Source organism: Myxocyprinus asiaticus, chromosome 29, assembly GCF_019703515.2.
Source record: "Myxocyprinus asiaticus isolate MX2 ecotype Aquarium Trade chromosome 29, UBuf_Myxa_2, whole genome shotgun sequence".
Taxonomy (NCBI): domain Eukaryota; kingdom Metazoa; phylum Chordata; class Actinopteri; order Cypriniformes; family Catostomidae; genus Myxocyprinus; species Myxocyprinus asiaticus.
The window spans coordinates 6210288-6234843 of record NC_059372.1 but is presented as its reverse complement, the minus strand read 5'-3'; the positions used below and the strand labels follow the sequence as shown (position 1 = coordinate 6234843).

Sequence of the window (24556 nt, the reverse complement as noted above, 5' to 3'; positions counted from 1 at the left end):
GTAACTACTGGAAAGATAATTACGAAATGGAGAAAAGTACTTGAAAATAATACTTGATCTCAAAACTGTTGCTTTTTAACAATGTTTGGAATTTTCTGACAGTCCCTAAGTGATTAGTGAATCTCTTGAAAACGTCTGTCATATATCTCCCCAAAAATCATAAGAAAAATATAAAAGATGATATTTTGCGTAATGAAAATGATGCCTATTAAGATAACTATTAAGATTTTTGCATTGTGACATTTTATTTTAAGCACATTCCTCCCCTCCCCCCCCAAAAAAAATAATATTATAATGCAAATAAATGATTGTACTACAGTAATGTAAATCATCTTCATACAATTATATTTTTTATTGAACAACATATATATTAAAATAAATAATTAAATAAAATACATCAAATAGAAATACTTTATTATGCATTATTACACATTTATTATACTTTATAATACTCTGTTAATACTGAGTATTATTAGTATGGAGTACATATATTTATTTCAAATCACAGTGCTTACAGAAAAGTTAATTACGAAACGGAGAGAAGTGAGAATAGGCAACACTTAAACAAAATTGTGTAATTTTCCGACAGTCCCTTAGTGGTCACGCTCAGATCATCGCTCCGCCGCTAGTGGCCGCTGTTTGTTGATTTTGCGCTCGGGATTTTTCTATAGCAGCTGAGAGCCGTAAACATCGGTCACCATGCCACCGTCGCGCCGCTCCATCTCGCGTTTACACCCGACCAAAGCGTTTCTCATGCATGCAACAGGCATTAGACTTTATTAAACAAACTACTGGGGCGTTTAAGTTTGTCGTTTTATATAAATCGATCATGATTATCGAATATTGGGACGCATGACGCGGTCGAGACGCACAAAGAGAGATTATGGAGTGAACGCGCGACACACGGCCTCGATAATCATCATTATAACAACAATAATATATAATATTATGGCGTCTGTGATCCGGACGTGTCGTAGTTTGGCTCTGTCCACCTGGTTGCTGTCCTTCTGTTTCGTGCATCTGCTGTGTTTGGACTTCACGGTGGCGGAGAAAGAGGAATGGTACACGGCGTTCGTCAACATCACGTACGTGGATCCGGACACGGCCGAGGTCCGGACGGAAAAAACGGAGTGCGGCCGTTATGGGGAGCACTCGCTCAAACGTGAGGCCAGAGGCGTGTTGGCGATGCCCGCTGCGACGCAGGACAGACACGCGTGCGACCCGAACACCAGATTTACGCCGCGCGGACACGGCGCGTGGATTGCGCTCATCGGCACGGGGAACTGCACGTTCAAAGATAAAATCAGACACGCCGTTGGACACAACGCATCAGCTGTGGTCATCTTCAATGTAGGGTCTCCCAACCCTAATGAGACAATAACCATGCCGCATCCAGGTGATTGCATACCAGTTATGGTACATGAATGTGTGTGTTGGTACTGCATATATTAGTTCTGGTTGTGTGTGACGGTGAATGCATGAATGCATGTGTGTTTATGTGTGATGGAAAGCTATATGCATATCAAATCAAAAATCAAATCCCTTTATTGTCACTCAACTATATACACAAATGCATCAGTGGGTGAAAGTCTTGAGTGCAGTTCCGAGCAACATAGCAGTCATGACAATTACAGTAAACATCTGATTTACACATAACACAGTTTACACATCTTGTTATATATCTGTTACATATCTGGCTATGAGTGATGGTGTATGCATTATTCCACATGTAATTATGAATGATGGTGAATACATAAATGCTTATCTTGTTATACATGCTGGCAAATGCATTCATGCATATTTGTTTATAAATGGTAGTAAATGGATTATTGCATATCTGGTTATAAATGATTGTAAATGCATTAATGCTTATCTGGTTATAAATGATGGTGAATGCATTAATGCATATCTGGTTATAAATGATGGTAAATGCATTAATGCTTATCTGGTTATAAATGATGGTAAATGCATTAATGCTTATCTGGTTACGTGTGATGGTAAATGCATTAATGCATATCTGGTTATAAATGCTGGTAAATGCATTAATGCATATCTGGTTCTGTGTGATGGTAAATGCATTAATGCATATCTGGTTATAAATGCTGGTAAATGCATTAAAGCATATCTGTTTATAAATGGTAATAAATTGATTAATGCATATCTGGTTATAAATGATGGTAAATGCATTAATGCTTATCTGGTTATAAATGATGGTGAATGCATTAATGCATATCTGGTTATGTGTGATGGTAAATGCATTAATGCATATCTGGTTATAAATGATGGTGAATGCATTAATGCATATCTGGTTATGTGTGATGGTAAATGCATTAATGCATATCTGGTTATGTGTGATGGTAAATGCATTAATGCATATCTGTTTATAAATGGTAATAAATTGATTATTGCATATCTGGTTATAAATGATGGTAAATGCATTAATGCTTATCTGGTTATAAATGATGGTGAATGCATTAATGCATATCTGGTTATGTGTGATGGTAAATGCATTAATGCATATCTGGTTATAAATGATGGTGAATGCATTAATGCATATCTGGTTACGTGTGATGGTAAATGCATTAATGCATATCTGGATATGTGTGATGGTAAATGCATTAATGCATATCTGGTTATGTGTGATTAAATGCATTAATGCATATCTGGTTATGTGTGATGGTAAATGCATTAATGCATATCTGGTTATAAATGCTGGTAAATGCATAAATGCATATCTGGTTGTAAATGATGGTGAATGTATTAAGGCATATCTGGTTATAAATGCTGGTAAATGCGTTAATTTATATCTGGTTATGTGTGATGTTAAATGCATTAATGCATATCTGGTAATAAATGATGGTGAATGCATTAATGCATATCTGGTTATGTGTGATGTTAAATGCATTAATGCTTATCTGGTTATAAATGATGGTGAATGCATTAATGCATATATGGTTATGTGTGGTGGTGAATGCATTAATGCATATCTGGTTATAAATGATGGTGAATGCATTCATGCATATCTGGTTATGTGTGATGGTAAATGCATTAATGCATATCTGGTTATAAATGATGGTGAATGCATTCATGCATATCTGGTTATGTGTGATGGTAAATGCATTAATGCATATCTGGTTATGTGTATGGTAAATGCATTAATGCATATCTGTTTATAAATGGTAATAAATGGATTATTGCATATTTGGTTATAAATGATGGTAAATGCATTAAGGCTTATCTGGTTATAAATGATGGTGAATGCATTAATGCATATCTGGTTACGTGTGATGGTAAATGCATTAATGCATATCTGGTTATAAATGATGGTGAATGCATTAATGCATATCTGGTTACGTGTGATGGTAAATGCATTAATGCATATCTGTTATAAATGATGGTGAATGCATTAATGCATATCTGGTTATAAATGATGGTGAATGCATTAATGCATATCTGGTTATGTGTGATGGTAAATGCATTAATGCATATCTGGTTATAAATGCTGGTAAATGCATAAATGCATATCTGGTTGTAAATGATGGTGAATGTATTAAGGCATATCTGGTTATAAATGCTGGTAAATGCGTTAATTTATATCTGGTTATGTGTGATGTTAAATGCATTAATGCATATCTGGTTATAAATGATGGTGAATGCATTAATGCATATCTGGTTACGTGTGATGGTAAATGCATTAATGCATATCTGGTTATAAATGATGGTGAATGCATTAATGCATATCTGGTTATGTGTGATGGTAAATGCATTAATGCATATCTGGTTATACATGATGGTAAATGCATTAATGCATATCTGTTTATAAATGATAGTGAATGCATTAAGGCATATCTGGTTATAAATGCTGGTAAATGCATTAATTTATATCTGGTTATGTGTGATGGTAAATGCATTAATGCATATCTGGTTGTAAATGATGGTGAATGCATTAATGCATATCTGGTTATGTGTGATGGTGAATGCATTAATGCATATCTGGTTATAAATGCTGGTAAATGCATTAATTTATATCTGGTTATGTGTGATGGTAAATGCATTAATTTATATCTGGTTATAAATGATGGTAAATGCATTAATGCATATCTGGTTATAAATGCTGGTGAATGCATTAATGCATATCTGGTTAAAAGTGATGGTAAATGCATTAATTTATATCAGTTCATAAGTGATGGTAAATGCATTAATGCACCTGGTTATGTATGATGGTGAATGGAGCATATATGGTTGTGCATGGTGGTAAGTGCATGTGGTTTTGTGTAATGGTGAATGTATATGGAGAATGAATATATACTGGTGTAGTGTGTACAAAAATAAGGGCGGTTTTACTTTATAGTGAAGATTACGAGCAGTTGCTCAGAAACGTCTGATGCAAACAAAGGCTGCTAAAGGTTGGATTATCACCTGTTGCTGTGTTTCAAACTATACTGTGTTGCTTAAAGACCCTTTACAGTACAGGGTTCATGTTACAATGAATCGTATTAATGTAAACAATGTGTAAATGTGAAAGTTTTTTGTGTTTATTGTCATTACTTTGGTAAATTAAATATAGTAACATGTAAAACAAGTAGCATGGGACTGAAATGTCACTAAGACATGCATGAGTGTTTGCCAATTTCATTTGTTTAATAAGTATATTTAAAGAGTCCTGAAAAGTTGCATGCTTCAGGAAAGGATTTTAAGGTTTGTTTTGGTACCTTCACAGTGTGCCTGATGGTTTTATGGGGGTCAGAGGTGTGGTTGGAGTATTTCAGACCAGAATTTCCAGTGCCCCAGCTGTGTTTGAACAGAATGCTGATTTGACCGTTCTAGTCGAGCCTGAACATCAAGTTTCTCTCATTCATGACTTCCAGATGTGAGAACACACCTGGATGTCATGAATGAGAGAAGCTTGATATTCAGGCTTGACTAGAACGGTCAAATCAGCATTCTGTTCATTCCACACACCTCACAGTGGAAACAGTCGCTGTGATCTCTTTACCTACCGACTCGATCTGTTTCGTCTCACTGTAAAAATGTTGCTCATTTAGTTCCTCTCTTTGTTCTACCTAAATATTTCTGTTTCTCTTTTGATGTATGACCTCTATCTCTCTCTGCCTTTTTCTTTCTATCTATCTCTGTTTTACTTTCAATCTCTCTAGTCTGGTGTCTTGTTTGAAATGTATGTAAAGTTGTAAGGTTTTCCTTCTAAAGTTTAAATGTATTTATTGCTTATGTATTTGCTGATAGAATTTCAATGTCCCTTTCTTTCGTGACTTTTAGTGGCAGGTAAATCTGAAATTAATTTACATTTAAATGTATTCATTTAGCAGACAGTTTTATCCAAAGCAACTTACAAATGAGGAGTACAAGAGAAGCAATTCATCCTAAGGAAGCAGAAATAAGAGAAGTGCTATTATACAAAGTTACAAATTGCTTAGAGAAGCACAAGTAGATAGGAAGGTGAGAGAGTGGTGAACAAGAATTTTTTATTATTATTTTTTTTTAGTTGAGAAGAAAGACAAGTCAAGTGCTCGCGAAAGAGATGTGTCTTTAGATGTTTCTTGAAGGTGGCTAGAGAATCTGCTGCTCAGGTGGGGTTTGGAAGGTCATTTTACCTGCGAGGAATGGATGAAGTGAAGGTCTGGGAAAGTGATTTTGTGCCTTTGTGAGATGGTACCATGAGATGCCACTCACCCGCTGATCTTAAGCTCCTGGAGGGCGCATAAACTTGAAGTAGTGAATAAAGATAGGGGGTGCAGATTCAGTGGTTGTTCTGTAAGCAAGTATCAATACCTTGAATTTGATGCGAGCAACCACTGACAACCAGTGCAGTTTGATGAAAAGTGACTTGACGTGCGCTTCCTTGGTCTCGTTAAAGACCAATCGTGCCGCTGCGTTCTGGATCAGTTGCAGGGGTTTGACTATACATGCAGGAAGTCCTGCCAGAAGAACATTATAGTAATCCAGTCTAGATATAACAAGAGCCTGGACAAGGAGTTCATGCTCAGAGAGGAAGGGTCTGATCTTCCTAATGTTATACAATGCAAATCTGCATGATCGGGCTCTTCTCGCAATGTGGTCTGTGAAGTTCAACTGATCATCAAACACAACCACAAGATTTCTGGCTGTCCTGGATAGTGTAATTGTAGATGAGTCTAGTAAGATGGAAAAGCTATGAAGTACTGCTGGGCTGGCTGTAAAAAGGAGAAGTTCCGTCTTTGCTGGGTTATGTTGGAGGTGGTGTTCTTTCATCCAACACGAAATGTTCGCCAGGCAGGCTGAGATCCGTGTAGCAACCGTAGAATTGTCAGGTTGAGAGATAGAGTTGTGTGTTATCGTCATAGCAATAATAGGAAAATGCATGTGCCTTAATGACATGTAAATGGAGAAGAGGAGGGGCCCAAGCACTGAACCCTGAGGTACCCCAGAAACTAGTTAGTGAGACTTGGACACCACTCCTCTCCAAGACACCTTGAAGGACCTACTTGTGAGGTAGGACTCAAACCAGCTCAGCGCGTTTCCTGTGATGTCCATTGCTGTGAGAGTTGAAAGGAGGATATGGTGGTTGACAGTGTCGAAAGCAGCAGACAGGTCCAGTAGAATGAGGACAGACGATTTAGATGCTGCTGTTGCCAGCCTCAGAGCTTAAGTAACAGACAGCAAGGCAGTCTCAGTTGAGTGTCCACTTCTGAAGCCGGACTGGTTGACGTCTAGAAGGTTGATCTATGCCAGAAAAAAGAAGACTTGATTGAACACAATTCGTTCAAGTGTTTTTGCTATGAATGGGAAGAGGGAGACCGGTCTGTAATTTTCTAGGAGTGCAGGGTCTAGTGTGGGTCTCTTAAGAAGTGGGGTTACTCGAGCCTGCTTAAATGTAGTGGGAAATGTGCCTGTGTGTGAGCGCAGGAAAGAGTGAAGGAGAAATGGCTTGGAGGAGATGGGAGGGAATAGGATCGAGGGGGGAGATAGTAGGGTGGCTGAAGAGGAGAAGTTTGGAGACTTCATCCTCAGAGAGTGGGGAGAACGAGGGGAGCATGGGGATGTGCACTGGTGGTGGGTGTTTGTTGGTTTGTGGTGTGAAGAATTGGCTGCTAATGGTAGTCACTTTGTCCGTGAAAAAAGTTGCAAAGTTAATGATACCATAAAGCAGTAGTTTATTAAATGATGATGTGACAGTCTCTGTAAACAGTAGTACAAAAGCAAAAAAATTGACATTGCAGACTGACAAAAGCCTAGATTCCTGACAGTTACGTAGAAATGACCCAATTAGATTGGAACTTGTGGTTAATGGAAAGTTCTTGCCAAGTTTATATTAAAATTATTAATTTTTAAATGCATCAGGTGGTTCATCAATTGTTCATTGGTCATCTAAAGGCCAAAGTATACTTCGGTTTTTCGTGTGCTGGAACGTCTTGCGCGCCATGCGCATAAAGCTGATTTTATCATCGCACAGTACGCGCGGACTGTCCTTGGAGGCCTTGTTTTTCTGGACATGCGGGCTGTGCGTTTGTGCGCATCGTCTGCTCAGGCGCCTTGAGTTGACTGTACAAAAAAATATTACTCGCATAGTATTTTATGAGAATTTAAAAAAACGTTTGAATTGCCAGTTTGAATCAGTTTGACAAAATCTTCACTGAATGACTCTGAATCAGTCAAAGAGGTTACTGAATCAACATTTAACTCACTTATGGAACTGAAGTTATCATTACTTGCATTACTAGCTTTTGTACAACTTAAAGCTGAAGTATGTCATTTCTGCGACACTAGCGCTACCAAAGGGAATTGCAAAAATAAACAATGATTTTAAAACAGCTTTCTGAATATAACTCCTTCTGCTGTGTTTAAACTGTCAGATAGTCCCGCCCCCAACTTATGGCATTGGTTGAGCAACGTTGTTGGGGCGGGTTTAAGCGGGTTGCTCAAAACAAACACAGAAATGTTCATAGTCACAGTGTTTACAGTTTTCAAGAAAATTAAACTATGAATGGTTAACTTATCGTTGTCTCTGAATATTAAGCTAGGATAGAAAAAAGTATTTTAACACCGAAAAAGTTACATACATCTGCTTTAAATCAGTATCATTGAAAAATTGTAGTTCAAAAAACATTTGCAAGTTTTTTTTTATAAATTATATTTTAATTAAAATGTTATATACCGTTGTAATGTTTTTCTGGTCATTGACAAATACGGTGAGGAGATTAAAAATGAGATATCTTAAAAATCTAGTTTAAAACACTTCAAGTTCGTAGGAATGTAATCTTTGTGTCAGTTGGTTTCACACATTTTTGAAAAACATTTATAGCATTTTCTACAAAAAATTGATTTAATAACTTTAAAAATGTCATGTGGTGTAACCAAGTAAAAGGTATAAAGAATACTCTCCTTGCACCTTTAATACATGAGGGTACACAACTTAATCATTAATTTAAAAAAAGTTTTCAAATATATTTTTCAAGGTGCACTGAAAAAAAAATAAATAAATAAAACGGGAAAACGCAGGTTGTCCATTTTACTAAATCATATTATTTTAAAATTACAAAATTTTCTTTTCTTCTAAACTTGTTTTCTTTGTTTTCGATTAATGTAATTCTCTAAAATGTGCACTCTACTAGATTACATTATGAAGAGTGAATGTGAACCAATCAAGTATGTTTAACATCGTGGTCAAAGGGGATTTGAAGTTCCCAGCATGTTTTGCATGGGACTTGATGCGGAAAGTAAAAATGTTGAAATGAAGTGTTATTTTATGGATTTTTGAGCAAGATGAGAAAAGGGGGAGATTTAATGTTGTTATTTTGGGATTTAGAACTGATTCTGTTACGCTGGTTACCATTGTGGTGAAGAGTGGAGCTTTTGCTTCAGTTGAGGATACACAAACAAAATGCTGTGTGTTGCTTTACTCAAGCGGCAAATACTACTTAGCATTTATCAAATCAGTAATGTGACAAAGATGTAAAACTGAGGAAATGAATCATGTCAGGGACACATATAAAATCACTTTCAGGTTACTTAATTGGGTCATTTAAGAATAACTTAATTCCATTATGTTGAAATTACGTGAAATTGAGTTTTCTGTCAAAGAATTAATGAGCTAAACCAAGAGGAAAAAATATGTTGATGTAACTTAATTCTTGTTGAACTGATGTACATGATTAAATCATGTAAATTTATGTAAAAACAAATTCAGTGTGAATTTGAAGTATTTTTGGGTCAAGAAAGTTTTCTCAGGGTTACACCAAATGACCTGAACAAAATTTGGCTTTTCATATAAATATTGAAAATATTGATATTTAACGATATGACAAAATAATATATTTTTTTAATCGTCACAAATAGCCCTTAGGGTCTAAAACGGTCCTCTCTGTTATATGCATTGCTACCCACATGTTGATTACACCACATGACTTTGATTTGGTGGAAAAAGTTTTTTCAAATATGAAACATATTTTAAAATAAAAATTGTTTTACTACTTATTTCTTATTAATTTTTTTCAAGAATTTCTGCTTTTAATGAGACTGTCTTTCTCAGTGTGCCAAGGTTGAGCACTGGTTGAGTGTTGATTTCTCTTTCAGGCATAAGTGATGTGGTCACCATCATGATTCCAGAGCCGAAGGGCCGTGAATTGGTTCTACTCATGGAGAGGAACATCACCGTTCACATGCACATCACCATAGGAACACGAAACCTCCAGAAATATGTCAGCCGCACCTCTGTGGTGTTCGTCTCCATCTCCTTCATCGTCCTCATGATCATCTCGCTGGCCTGGCTCGTATTTTACTACATCCAGCGGTTCAGATACGCCAATGCCAGGGACCGCAACCAGGTACACAAACACACAGAGCTGAAAGGAATCGTTCACTCAAAAATGAGAAAACGCTGTCATCATTTACTCACCTTTATTTCGTTCTTCCTTACATGGAACATAAAGTTATTTGGCTGAATGTCCAGGTTGCTCTCTTTCATACAATAAAGGTGAATGTTGTGCACCAAAAATGACAACAAAAGCACCATAAACATAGCCTTTCGATCGCTTATTGTGAGGAAAAGACCGAAGTTTAAGTCGCTGTTTGCTGAAAATGGTCCCCTCCAAAAAATCTTCACCCTGCCACTGTTATTGCTTGTTTCTGGTAGTGTGTTTTAATGTGTGTTTCTGGTGGAATAAGTCCCCAAAAAGGCCAAAGGAAGACTTTCATCACAGGAAAACATCTGCAGCCTGAAGGCAACTGAGTCCTCCATTACTGCACACAGTCTTTAATTATTATAAATGAGGAACAAAGAGAGACAGATCTAGGAGATAAAAGATTTAAATACAAGGAAATAGAGTTCTGCTGATACATTTACACACCCCTTACAGAATGTGTAAGAAAATAATGGTGATTACATAAAATTGCATTTTGTATTTTAGTGCTGCCCTGTGGAAGCTGCATAAGAGCTTTATGAATTTTCCACAAAGCAAAATACAATGGCAATTAATTGGTCATGAAATGTGATCTCATCTTCATCAAAGTCACAAATATAGACAAACACAATGTGCTTAAGCTAACAACTTACAAAAAACTATAATCTTTCATGTCTTTATAGAACACATCCCATTAAACTTAAAGGATTTTTGGACCATTCTTCCTTACAGAACTGTTTCAGCTCAGCCATATTCTTAGGATGTCTGGTGTGAACGGCTCTCTTGAGGTCATTCCACAACATCTCTATTGGGTTAAGGTTTGGGCTCTGACTGGGCCACTCCATTTTTTTGAAGCCATTCTGTAGTGGATTTACTTCGATGTTTAGGGTCATTGTCCTGCTGCATCACCCAACTTCTACTGAACTTCAGCTGGCGCACAGCAACCCTGACATTATCCTGTAGGATATCTTGATAAACTTGGGAATTCATTTTTCCCTCGATGATGGCAAGCGGTCCAGGCCCCCGAAGCAGCAAAGCAGCCCCAAATCATGATGCTCCCTCTACCGTACTCCACCGTTGGGATGATGTTTTCATGTTGGTATACGGTGCCCTTTTTATGTCATACGTAGTGCTGTGTGTTTTTCACAAACAATTCAACCTTAGTTTCATCAGTCCACAAAATATTTTCCCAATAGCGTTGTGGAGTGTCAAGGTGGTCTTTGGCAAACTTCAGGTGCACATCAATGTTTTTGTTGGAAAGCAGCAGCTTCCTTCATGATGTCCTGCCATGGACATCATGCCTGTTTAGTGTTTTCTGTATAGTAGTCTCATGAACAGAGATGTTAACCAGTTCCTGTTAATCTGTCACTCTAGGGTTCTTTTTTACCTCATTGAGCATTCTGCGGTGTGCCCTTTGAGTCATCTTGGCTGGACGGCCACTTCTAGGGAGAGTACCCACAGTACTAAATCATCTCCATTTATAGACAGTTTGTCTAACTGTGGACAGATGAAAATCTGAACTCTTCAAGATAACTTTGTAACCCTTTCCAGCTTTATGCAAAGCAACAATTCTGGATCGTAGTTCTTCTGAGCAGGGGCGGCATTTGCGTATGGCAGAGTACGGTAGTTGCCATGCCCTTGCATGCAGATAAATCCGAAAAAATATATGCCTCATTAAGATGCAGTTTGCTCATCACTTCAGTCTGTGTCAGCCTCGTTTCTCCAAAGCATTATAAACCCAATTATACCATAGAAACGACCGTATGAATCATCTTAGAATTATGGGATTATGGTTTCCCATAAGCATCGTAATTTAAGTACTTGAAAATGGTCTTAGATCTAGTGTTCTGGAGGAAGGACATACTGTATCTGACTTATGCAGACACCTGCAGGACAATCGCGAAATTACACCTCATACAATGCAATACAGTTAATGTCTTACACTTTATGCACTTTATGCAGACGTATACAATGTGACCATTATAATTAAAATTTTAATTGTATTTATATTTAAGTAGAACTTAATTATAAAGGTCTACTTACCTACATAGGCCTAAGTTCTTTTTATCTAATATATAATAATATATAGTTTAAAATTAAGGCATAAAATAAATAAATGAAAAAAAGAAGAAAAAAAATCCAATAGCATAAATCAGTAAATTACTGACACATATTTGTGTGCAGGACCAAAGTGGCCACATGATTGAATTACAAATTAAATTCAGAGGGAATTGAGATGTTTTATATTGGCCCACTGCCAACATCGGTAAACATATTTGTGTAAATGAAATGCTGAAAACTTACTTATGATGAACAAAGCATTGATTGTGTAAAAATAATAGATCGTACTGTACTGATTGTACAATAATAATAACAAAAATATGTTTAGTTAATTAGTTTAAGATAATTACTTTAAACCTTTCCCAGCTTGGTACACCAAGCTATAAAAAAATTACAATGATGAGAAACACTACACGGTCACATTTCAGCACTCACACAGGGACTTCAGAAAATAAAGTGCTCTTATGAAGCACTTGCAAAGTGCAATTTTGGGAAATGCAAGTGATAAAGGAAAGAATGTTCATAACTTCACACGTAGAGATCCCCTTTAAGAACAAATATCGATCGTTATCGCTATATTCGCCTGTTTTAACGGGTTGCGCCACTCGTTATCCGAGGGTTTTTTTTGCCATACGCTAGTTTTTGTGAAATGCCACAGCTGCTTCTGAGATCTCTTTTTTTTTTTGCGAGGCATGGTCCACATCAGCAAATGATGCTTGTAAATAGCAAACTCAAGATGTTTGAGTGCTTTTTATAAGTCAAAGTAGCGGTAACCCACACCTCCAATCTTGTTTCTTTAATTCAATGCCAGGTTTGCCAACTCGTGACTCTAATTAGCTTTTTGTTGATGTCATGTCCTTAGGGGTTTACATACTTTTTCCAACCTACACTGTGAATGTTTGAATGATGTATTCGATATGTACAAGAACAATACAATAATTTGTGTGTTATTAGTTAAAACAGATTGTGTTTGTTCATTATTGTAACTTAAATGAAGATCAAACCAGATTTTAAGACAAATTTATACAGGTAATTCCAAAGGGTTCACATACTTTTTCTTGCCACTGTAAATAAAATATAAAATATTATATGGTTTAAAATTTTACATACTCTTGATTTAATATTGTGTGTGCTTTGTTGTCTAATTGGTCAGAGGAGATTGGGGGATGCGGCCAAAAAAGCCATCAGCCAGTTACAAGTGAGAACCATCAGGAAAGGCGATCAGGTAAACAAACAGTATATCGCTTTATAAGTTTAAGCATTAAATATTGTTTAAAGGGGTCATAAAAATGTTTCAACATTAAAAAGTCCACATGAAATAAGTCAAGGTTTTTTATGACTATTTTCTATCCTCTCTCTCTCTCTCTCTCTCTCTCTCTCTCTCTCTTACTCTTACAGTTAAACACTGTTTTGGTACTGTACCTTTAAGACTTCAATACATAAATGTTTTATTTAGCTAATTTCTTTGCATATAAAATGAGAGACAATGTCCCCACCAAGTTGCTAAATGCTGAATAAATATGTTTTGCTAAGGTTTGAGCCTTTTAAACTTCCAATATCATTGTTTTTATTGATTTCTATGGTATTAAATGTTATACTCTTTGTTCTGTCTTTATAACATAATGCGTGTTTGACTTTTTCTCTTCAGGAAACGGAGAGTGATTTTGATAACTGTGCCGTGTGTATCGAGGGTTATAAACCAAATGACGTAGTGAGAATCTTACCCTGCAGGTAAACACACCAGTGTTGAAGAAACTACTTTAAAATGAAAACCAAGCTAGAGCTACTTGTCATTTTAAATAGCTAAGCTAAAGATCAAACCTTTTGAAAAAGAAGTTAGAGTCACAAGTTAGTAACAAAGTAGCTAACTACTTAAAGTCAACAGGAAATCATAATTGAGCCCCTTTACTTTATTAATACACGTTCCTGATCTTATTGTGCACAAGTCATCAGTGCACATTATTCTAAAGGAAAAAATGTCTTTGAAATGACTTTCCTTTTTGGCTTACATCACCAAGCCCTCTTATTTTTCAACCATCTGTCATACTGTATAGAGACACTTTTCACCATTCAAACAATTCCTGATGGACATTGTCATATCCTGTCCCACCTGTTTCACTCAGAAACACGTCACATCACGGAAGTAAAATTGGATGCAAAGCAGTTTCATGCTGACTTCAAATTAGAGCTGTCAATCGATTAATATTTTATTTAATCAATTATATGATATGCCGATTAATTAATTAATTAGAATTAATCACATATATAAATATTTGCTGAGAAATCCCCTCCAATAACAATAATAAAGTATATAATTAAATCATTATAAATAGTTACTGTATATATAAATAATTATAAATATAATATACAGTTGAAGTCAGAAGTTTACATAGACTTAGGTTGAAGTCATTAAAACTTTTTTTTAAATTTTTTAACCACTCCACAGATTTAATATTAGCAAACTCTAGTTTTGGCAAGTCGTTTAGGACATCTACTTTGTGCATGACATGAGTAATTTTTCTAACAATTGTTTACAAACAATTTACAAAAGCTTCACTTTTAATTGACTATATCACAATTCCAGTGGGTCAGAAGTTTATGTTCACTAAGTTAACTGTGCCTTTAAGCAGCTTGGATAATTCCAGAAAATGATGTCAAGCCTTTAGACAATTATCTTCTGATAGGAGGTGTACTGAATTGGAGGTCTACCTGTGGATGTATTTTAAGGCCTACCTTCAAACTCAGTGTCTCTTTGCTTGACATCACGGGAAAATCAAAAGAAATCCGCCAAGACCTCAGAAAAAAATTGTGGACCTCCAGAAGTCTGGTTCATCCTTGGGAGCAATTTCCAAATGCCTGAAGGTACCACATTCATCTGTACAAACAACAGTACGCAAGTATAAACACCATGGGATCACGCAGCCATCATACCGCTCAGGAAGGAGATGCATTCTGTCTCCTAGAGATGAACGTAATTTGAAGCGAAAAGTGCAAATCAATCCCAGAACAACAGCAAAGGACCTTGTGAAGATGCTGTAGGAAACAGGTAGACAAGTATCTATATCCACAGTAAAACGAGTCCTATATTGACATAACCTGAAAGGCTGCTCAGCAAGGAAGAAGCCACTGCTCCAAAACCGCCATAAAAAAGACAGACTACAATTTGCAAGTGCACATGGGAGAAATGTCCTCTGATGAAACAAAAATGTAACTGTTTGACCATAATGACCATCATTATGTGTGGAGGAAAAAGGGAAATGTGAAACTGAACCTGCAAATATCCTGATTATATTTGGTTCCATACAGCTGTGAGTCAGCCCTCTCAATCACGAACAGCACCAACTCAGTTTGTTTTTTGCCAATGATTACCTACACAAAAATCTGGCTCCTGTACTGGCTATTGTGTGCAAATTCACAATATTTGCAGGACTATTTTTTTCTTTACTGAATAGGATGATACTTCAAAATGGAAGAAAAGACATTTTACTGTATCTCTTTTTTTTTCCAAGTTTTCATCTGGATAATCTGGCCCCCGCAAGAAAGTAGTTTAAGAGCCATGGCTTAAGGACAAAAAGTCAAGGTATTGGAGTGGACATCACAAAGCCCGAAAAACTGAAAAAGCATGTGCGAGCAAGGAGGCCTACAAACCTGACTCAGTTACACCAGTTCTGTCTGGAGGAATGGCCAAAATTCCAGCAACTTATTGTGAGAAACTTGTGGAAGGCTACCCAAAACGTTTGACCCAAGTTAAACAATTTAAAGGCAATGCTACCAAATACTTACAAAGTGTATGTAAAAAGTGTCTTTAGAATGCAATATATATGTCATTGAACATTAGCCTATCATTGCTTACAGTCCACAGCAATCAATTTTGCAACTGACCTCGTCAATCTGTTCTACATAGATGTATTATAAGGGCTTTTCTAAAGGCTTACTTCTCACTTTGGTTGCGTCACATCATAAACACAGCATTTTTAGGTCGCTGTGTCAAGTTAAACATAGTTTGAAACTGCATTCGGAATTGCGCTTCGTCCAGCTACTCTTGCACTGTCGCTAGTGTCAAGCAAGCCTGAGTGTGTTTTGTTGTCTGTACAGCAGCACGTTATAGCTGGAGTTTTGCTTACTGCCCCCTGCTGAAAACAGGTGGTACTTTAAGCTTTAATTGCTCAGTTGGTAGGAATATTCCTTATTACGGTACGGGGACATGATTAAATACGTTAATTTTTTTTAACACTTTATTTTTTAATCTAATTAATCATACTGAATTAACGACTTAAATCGATAGCCCTAATTTAAACACTTACATTTATTCAAAAACATAATGATGAAAAGCTCATATATTTGTTTCACTGCAGAAAAAAAGGTGTATTTTTTTAATGTTTCATTGTATACAACTTTCTGATCGAACCAATTCACTAAAATTAATCCGACTTAAGAGAGACAGGACATTTTGAGAGAGCGCGGTTGATATATTTATTTTCTCTCTCTCTGATATATTACCTTTATTTTATTTCTCTCTCTCAGGCATCTCTTTCATAAAGGATGTGTTGACCCGTGGTTGGTGGACCATCGTACGTGTCCCATGTGCAAAATGAACATCCTCAAAGCTCTCGGCCTTACGGTTGGTGTCTCTCTCTCTCTTATCAGAGGTCAGGCTAGCGTGTCACAAGCTTTTGTATGTGTTTAGACCTGCTTAGAGTTGAGAAGAATGAGCTTTACATGAAGCTCCAGACAGCATCCGTTAAATACAGACAGTTTAACCCTTGAAGCTCGTATGGGCCCGCAATAAAAGAAATGGTCAAAATATTAATAACTAAAGTCTTGATCAACAAAAGCTTGTTTTACTTACAGACAAAAATATAGCGAGTAATAGCTAAGTATATGTCTTTGACATTTATGTTTCATGTGAACAGGTGTTGCTCATATGCAGCGATTTTTCCTATAACTTCACAAAAAATAATCAGAACATAAAATATCACTCATTATCTTTCAAACAAAGCAAAATGTGCACACATTATCTGGCTATCTGGCATCTTGCAATCTGGCCAAAAACACATTAGCTTTCCTGGATCAGATGACATCATAGGAAATTATGTAGCATCATGGAATGCTAAACCAATCATATTGGGTTCAGATCAGTGCAAAAAGTCTGGTCATAGAGACATGTGATTTGTGACTGTTACATATGGCCACCAGCAGATGGCGCCAAGTACATGACACAGACTCAATGATGACTCAAATGGCACAGAATGGAACTCATTCTGTGAAATCTCATTACTAAAGTCATGTCTGCATGCTATGCAAACCTTTAGTCATTGTTGTGTTTGCATGTGTAATTAGTTCTATGTACAATTATTCTGTTTTATTTGTTTGGAGATGTTTTTGGACACTAGGATAAATTATTTTTGCTATATTTATGCTATAACTTTTGATTGCTTTGTTGAATCAACACAAAATTTTACTCAGTTACAGGTGTCATGATTGGGAACAAAACAAAAGCAGTTTTTCGGAGCCACCTTATTAACACCCTGAGATATATATAGTTAAATTAGAAAAATAAGAAAAAAAGTACATTTTTAGCTCAAGTTGGTTTGAGATTTTTCAGCAATTTCTTAGGCTGAGAGTCTCAGAATGTATAATAATTTATATAATTTGTGCTGAGTGACTCCAGCCAGGTCTCCTAAGCAACCAAATTGGCCCGGTTGCTAGGGAGGGTATAGTCACATGGGTAACCTCCTCGTGGTCACGATTGGTGGTTCTCGTTCTCAATGGGGCGTGTGGTAAGCTGTGCATGGATCACGGAGAGTAGCATGAGCCTCCACATGCGGAGTCTCCTCAGTGTCATGCATGATGACCCACGTGATAAGATGCGTGGATTGACGGTCTCAGAAGCGGAGGCAACTGAGACTTGTCCTCCGCCACTCAGATTGAGGTGAGTAACTGCGCCACCACGAGGACCTACTAAGTAGTGGGATTTAAAAAAAAAAATAATAATAATAATAACATCATCTATATCATTAAACATTTTGAAAAGATTTCTTTACAATGATACCAAACACTTGACCCTCCATGTTTTGTTTGTCGAGATAAAGGCTTTAATTTTGGGTATGCCACTGAAACAGCAAATCTTTAAAAACACACTCAGAGCTTAAGGGGATAATAATGGACTTGTGTCGATTGGCTGTGTTTGGTTCTCTAATGCTGATAAAATATTTGTTACATTGAGTTTTGGGTGTGAACATTTTTGTCCAGCCTTGTTTAACTGTAGACCATTAGCTCTGCTATATGAATTAAGGCTAATTCTATTGTGTTGTGCAGTCAAGTGCGGAGTGTTTAAATGAACTTCCTCTGGACTACGAGCTTGCTGTGGGGGGCGTGGCTCTCAACGCCATGTTGATGAGCGATGATGTCATGACCGGGGATGTCGCCGGGGGGCGGGACCCTGGTGTCAGGATGGTGGGTCTCCCTCAGGTCCTCCTGGACTCAGAGCCACTGTCCCAGGACACCTTGCCAACTGAACAAAGTGAGGGTTTGTTATTTGTGATATGTAATTGTAAAGTGTGTTTGTGCACTTCACTGCAATAATTTTCTTTCTTTGTGCATTTTTGTGCTTAGTTTGTATAGAATTGAAACCCTTGATATGTTTTTCCTTGTTACTGTTTCACTCAGAAGAATGCCTGATTGCATGAGTTGAGAATGTTTAATGTTGACTTGAAAACCTAAAGCTAAATCAATTAAGAAATAATTATTATTTTTAATAGTAATATAAGCCCAAAATGCATCCACTAGTTGGATACACACTCCACCGAAAATAGTATACTACTACCTGAGAACCATTGGCATACTATTTTTTAACATACTACGATTTGTGATGAACTAATTATCTTGCATACTATTTAGTACATATAGTATGCGAATTGGAACGCAGCCGTACTGAATATTTTTTGTTATTTTCTGCAGGTGAGCTACAGCCAATAGCCAGTAGCAGTTCAGAGGGGTCGCTTGCTACAGGGGCAGGGCATTCGGACATTGACACGCCCTCTGAAGAGCCCAAGTGCTAATCTAGCCACACCCCATGCTATGGTTATGTAGTTTGGGTTGCCCACAGCAAATGGAGCAGGTGACAATGGTGATGGGCTTAGAAGGATTGAATGGGCTTAAATTTTGGCCAGTGACTCACAATATATAACTCACTGCCCCTGAAAACATTATTTTCATCTTTTCTTCCTTTCTATCTCTCTGAAAAACAGGGTAAAACTCTGTTCCCTCTCTTAAACGATAGGCCATTATAGAGCCCACTAGAGTGTGAAGCACTTGTTCGGTATCGGCAGACAATCCGTTCTGCTCTGCTCGACAATCCAACCATCACTCTCCTATCTTTCCTACCGTTGCAATTTTTGCTGCCTGTATTACCATTGTCTCTGACCCCAGCGCAGAGAACAGAACGCGTTAAAGTCTATTTTGAATCTGAAAAAAGGTGGTTTATTTTTCTATACAGATGCGTTTGATGTGCTTGAGTTGTGAAGTATTAAAATAGTGTCAGTATTTAGACGCCCTCTTGGAGGAAGACGTCCGGGTTCTGGATTTGGCCCTCACCAAAGACGTCAGACCAGAGTGTGTGATTTGGGACATTGTTGAATCCAAATGGGGAGAAAAAGTGTGGAACTTTTTAGGAAATGCTCTTTGAATTCTGTGGACTAGGACATGTGATGATTGCATGCCACATGCCCTCTCCAATTGTGCTTGGACATTTAAAGGGATAGTGCACCCAAAAATTTATGTCATTATTTACTCACCCTCATGCCGTTCCAAACCCCTATGCTGTTATTTTTTCCATAGAAAACGAACATAATTTTTTTGAAGAATCTTCACGCAGCTCTTTTCCATACAACGACAGTTCACGATGACCCTGTCTGTTAAGCTCCAAAAAGGACAAAAAGTCATAAAAGTGGTTAATATGACTTGTGCGTTGTATTCCAAGTAGAGGTAGACCGATATATCGGTTTTAGCGATTAATTAGTGCCGATAGTTGCTTTATGAACTATCGTTTATCGGCAAAAATCTATGTCAATAGTTGTTGGTAGTTTTTTCATCATTTCAAAATAAGAGTCCCTGGTGTGTTTTGGGCTTGTTTATACATTAAAGTGCCACGTAATGCACCAAATCTTTATTTTTTTCTGGTTATTATTGGGATTTTGGTTGAACAAAAAACTGCATCTGGGACTTTATCCATTTCTGACTTTTGTCCTTGCCCGCCATAGTAAAGAAAGAATAAGACATTTTTCTGACATCCTATAAATCAACCGATTAATCGGTTATCGGCCTTTCCCACCACCTTTGTTATCGGTACCGACAAAATCCACTTTTGCTCGACCTCTAATTCCAAGTTACTGCTATTCACTGGTTAGTGTTGTACCAGGTTTAACATCATTGATGGCAAACGTCATCGGTTCGTAAGCAAACACAATGAGAATATGTGGAATGGAGAATGAGATTTTAGAGCTTCGGCGGAGTGAATAACGACTTAAGTTTCAGTCTTTCCTCACACAAAACTGTCGTATGCCATGAAAAATAGTGAACGAGTCATTAGGACTGCTTTTATGGTCCTTTAATGGTGTTTTCTGTCCTTTTAGGAGCTTAAAGGAATAGTTGACCCAAAAATGAAAATTCTCCCATCATTTACTCACTTTCATGCCATCCCAGAAGTGTATTAATTTCTTTACTTTAGCTGAACACAAACAAAGATTTGTAAAAGAATATCTCAGCTCCGTAAGTCCTTGCATGTGTCAATGCATGTGAATGGTGCCTAGAAATGTAAGCTCCAAAAATCACATAACGACTCCAGTGGTTTAATATATATCTTCTGAAGCGATGCAATCACTTTGGGCGAAAAACAGATCAATATTTCAATCCTTTTTTCACTATAAATCTCCACTTTCTCTTGCACCTTCAGAATGTGAAAGAATGTAAAAAGATGAATAGTACAAAAGGACGTAAATATTGATCTGTTGCTCACCCATACCAATTATATAGCTTCTGACGACAAAGATTTTACCACTGGATTACCATATGGATTACATTTATGCTGCTTTTCTGTGATGTGTGTGGAGCTGGAAAGATCTTGCCACTATTCACTCGCATTGTGAGGAACAACAGAGCTGAAATATTCTTATAAAAATCTTTGTTTGTGTTCTGCAGAAGAAAGAAAGTCATACACATCTGGGATGACATGAGGGTGAGTAAATGATGAGAGAATTTTCATTTTTGGGTGAACTGTCCCTTTAACAGACATGGTCACTATGAACTGTGTTTGTATGCTCAAACATTCTCCTTGTGTGTTTTTCATGTGTTCATAGTAACATGAGGGTGAGTAAATAGTGACAGAATTTCATTTTTTGGTGAACTGTTGCTTTAAACCTGTAACTTGTTCTTCCTCGTTTGGTTTAACTGTATATTGTAAATAGGAGAATAATTTTGTCAATACGAGACCCATTTGTTTTTCTCCTTAATTGCCAAGTTTTCCATCATGCACTTTATGTATTTAGAGACTGAATTTCATTTGATATTGAGATTATGATTTCAGTCACGAGTTTGTATATTCACACACGTAAATGCACACAAGTTCACCTCCCAGGACACCAATAAGCACTTGGAACCCACTTTATATTAGGTGTCTTTAACTACTATGTACTTAAGCATTTGATACAATGTACTTATAATGTACATATGCATTGTTGTATTGTACTTGCATTTAAAGTATCTGCATTTAATTACATCTGTAGTTACACTATTAACCTTACACCTAACACTAAACCTACCCGTACCTCAACTTCAGTAGCAGCAAATGTGAATCTTTTGGGAATTTTGCAGAACAACATGTAGTTACACAATAAATACATTGTATTGTATGTATTTTAATGGTAGTACATAGTAGTTAAAGACACCTAATGTAAAGTGGGACCAACCCTTGTCCTTGAATTTAACACAATCTCAGATTTCACCCTCATATAAACACAAACATTCACATACAGTACAGATTTGTTCCCAGGGCTTCTGCCCTTTTCATGGTCAAAATTTTGCACGTGTTTCAGTCAGACTGTGCTTTGAATATTAATAAATTTTAATGTAAATTCTTTGGGGTAAACTTGGTCCTTCTCATTTACAATGTTTTACAGCACGTGTTGCTTCCCTGATAGCACACGTACATCACCCAGACGTCTATTTGATGTGTGTTTACATCTGGAAGACGTATTTTTTAGGTTGTTTGTTCATCTGCAATACGTTTATAAGACGTTTTCTCTTGGACGTCTTTGAGACGTTTATGATGTAGAATGTTTGTAAATCTGATCTTTTTAAGATTTTTAGCAGATGTTAATTAGATTGTGATGCTTTCCAGATGAAAAGATCTAAAACAGACATTTCGGAGATGTACGTGTGATATCTGGGTTTTGATGTCACAATGATGATGTTGTATACAGTGCCACCACACACAGTATCTAATTCTACTAATAATAATAATTAATTTTCTTTATTTATCACACATTATACATTTGCACATATACAGTGAAATTCTTCTTTTTCACATATCCCAGCTAGGCTGGGGTCAGAGTGCAGGGTCAGCCATGATATGGTGCCCCTGGAGCAGACAGGGTCAAGGGCCTTGCTCAAGGGCCCAACAGTGGCATCTTGGCAGTGCTGGGGCTTGAACCCCTGACCTTCTAATCAGTAACCCAGAGCCTTAACCGCTGAGCTACCACTGCCCCATACTAATGAAAGTTCAAAGCTTTATAATTGAGAGTTAAACCTTAAGTTTCTAGATTTATGGAGAAAGTAACATGTTTTCTACAGGATGTTTTGATTTTGGCCCATTTTCTCTTCGTGCCAATATATATATAGATACACACACTGGCGGCCAAAATATAATGTACAGATTTTGCTCTTCTGGAAAGAAATTGGTACTTTTATTCACCAAAGTGGCATTCAACTGATCACAATGTATAGTCAGGACATTAATAACATGAAAAATTACTATTACAATTTGACAAAAATGTTTAGATCTTCTTAAACGACTTCAAAGTTTTCTCATCAAAAAATCCTCCATGTGCAGCAATGACAGCTTTGCAGATCCTTGTTATTCCAGCTGTCAGTTTGTTCAGATACTCAGGTGACATTTCACCCCACACTTCCTGTAGCACTTGCCATAGATGTGACTGTCTTGTCGGGCACTTCTCATGCACCTTACAGTCTAGCTGATCCCACAAAAGCTCAATGGGGTTAAGATCCATAACACTCTTTTCCAATTATCTGTTGTCCAATGTCTGTGTTTCTTTGCCCACTCTAACCTTTTCTTTTTGTTTTTCTGATTCAAAAGTGGCTTTTTCTTTGCAATTCTTCCCATAAGGCCTGCACCGCTGAGTCCTCTCTTTACTGTTGTACATGAAACTGGTGTTGAGCGGGTAGAATTCAATGAAGCTGTCAGCGGAGGACATGTGAGGCGTCTATTTCTCAAACTAGAGACTCTGATGTACTTATCCTCTTGTTTAGTTGTACATCTGGCCTTCCACATCTCTTTCTGTCCTTGTTAGAGTCAGTTGTCCTTTGTCTTTGAAGACTGTAGTGAACACCTTTGTATGAAATCTTCAGTTTTTTGGCAATTTCAAGCATTGTATAGCCTTCATTCCTCAAAACATTGATTGACTGATGATTTTCTAGAGAAAGCTGTTTCTTTTTTTTGCCATTTTTGACCTAATATTGACCTTAAGACATGCCAGTCTATTGCATACTGTGGCAACTCAAAAACAAACACAAAGACAATGTTAAGCTTCATTTAACAAACCAAATAGCTTTCAACTGTGTTTGATATAATGGCAAGTGATTTTCTAGTATCAAATGATCAATTTAGCATGATTACTCAAGGATAAGGTGTTGGAGTGATGGCTGCTGTCTAGATTTGATCAAAAATGACTTTTTTCAAATAGTGATGGTGCTGTTTTTTACATCAGTAATGTCCTGACTATACTTTGTGATCAGTTGGATGCCACTTTGGTGAATTAAAGTACCAATTTCCTTCTGAAACAGCAAAATCTGTACATTATTCCAAACTTTTGGTCACCGGTGTATATATATATATATATATATATATATATATTAAAGAGTGAGCTCTATTTGTGCACATGAACACAGGCAGAATGGACAGATGTTGGTGTTTGGGGTTAATTAGACGATCTACAGTAGAGAATTAGTTGCAGATGAGAGAAATGGAGAAAACAACAGAATGACAAGGATTCATGACGTCACTGACCCTGGACTCCTCATCGCATGAATGGATACGAGGAACTGCGGAGATATTTGAGAGTCAGGATTCCTAACATGCTCAGAGTTAAACATAAAAAATAAATATTTTATACAAACAAATGATTCCATGAGACTTATTTGTATTCACACAAACTTAATTTTATGAGGTGACAAACAGTAGGAAGATGAACCTTTTTTTCCCCCAATATCAAAATGCTTGTTAAATATATATATGAAAGTCTGGTGATATTTTACAGTAAGGTTGTATTTGTTAACATTATTCAACTACATTAGTTAAAGGTGCT

The 24556-nt window shown here is 36.9% G+C and overlaps 1 protein-coding gene across 1 annotated transcript; it reads left to right on the top strand.

Moving 5' to 3' along the window:
- The first annotated feature begins 686 nt into the window (after nt 1-686).
- On the top strand, nt 687-22091 carry LOC127420363 (RING finger protein 150). The gene is made up of 7 exons (XM_051662582.1): nt 687-1396; nt 9571-9821; nt 13111-13182; nt 13606-13688; nt 16482-16578; nt 18276-18480; nt 18918-22091. The coding sequence occupies exons 1-7, from the start codon at nt 853-855 to the stop codon at nt 19016-19018; spliced, it is 1353 nt and encodes a 450-aa protein (XP_051518542.1). The 5' UTR covers nt 687-852; the 3' UTR covers nt 19019-22091.
- Nucleotides 22092-24556: the final 2465 nt, after the last annotated feature.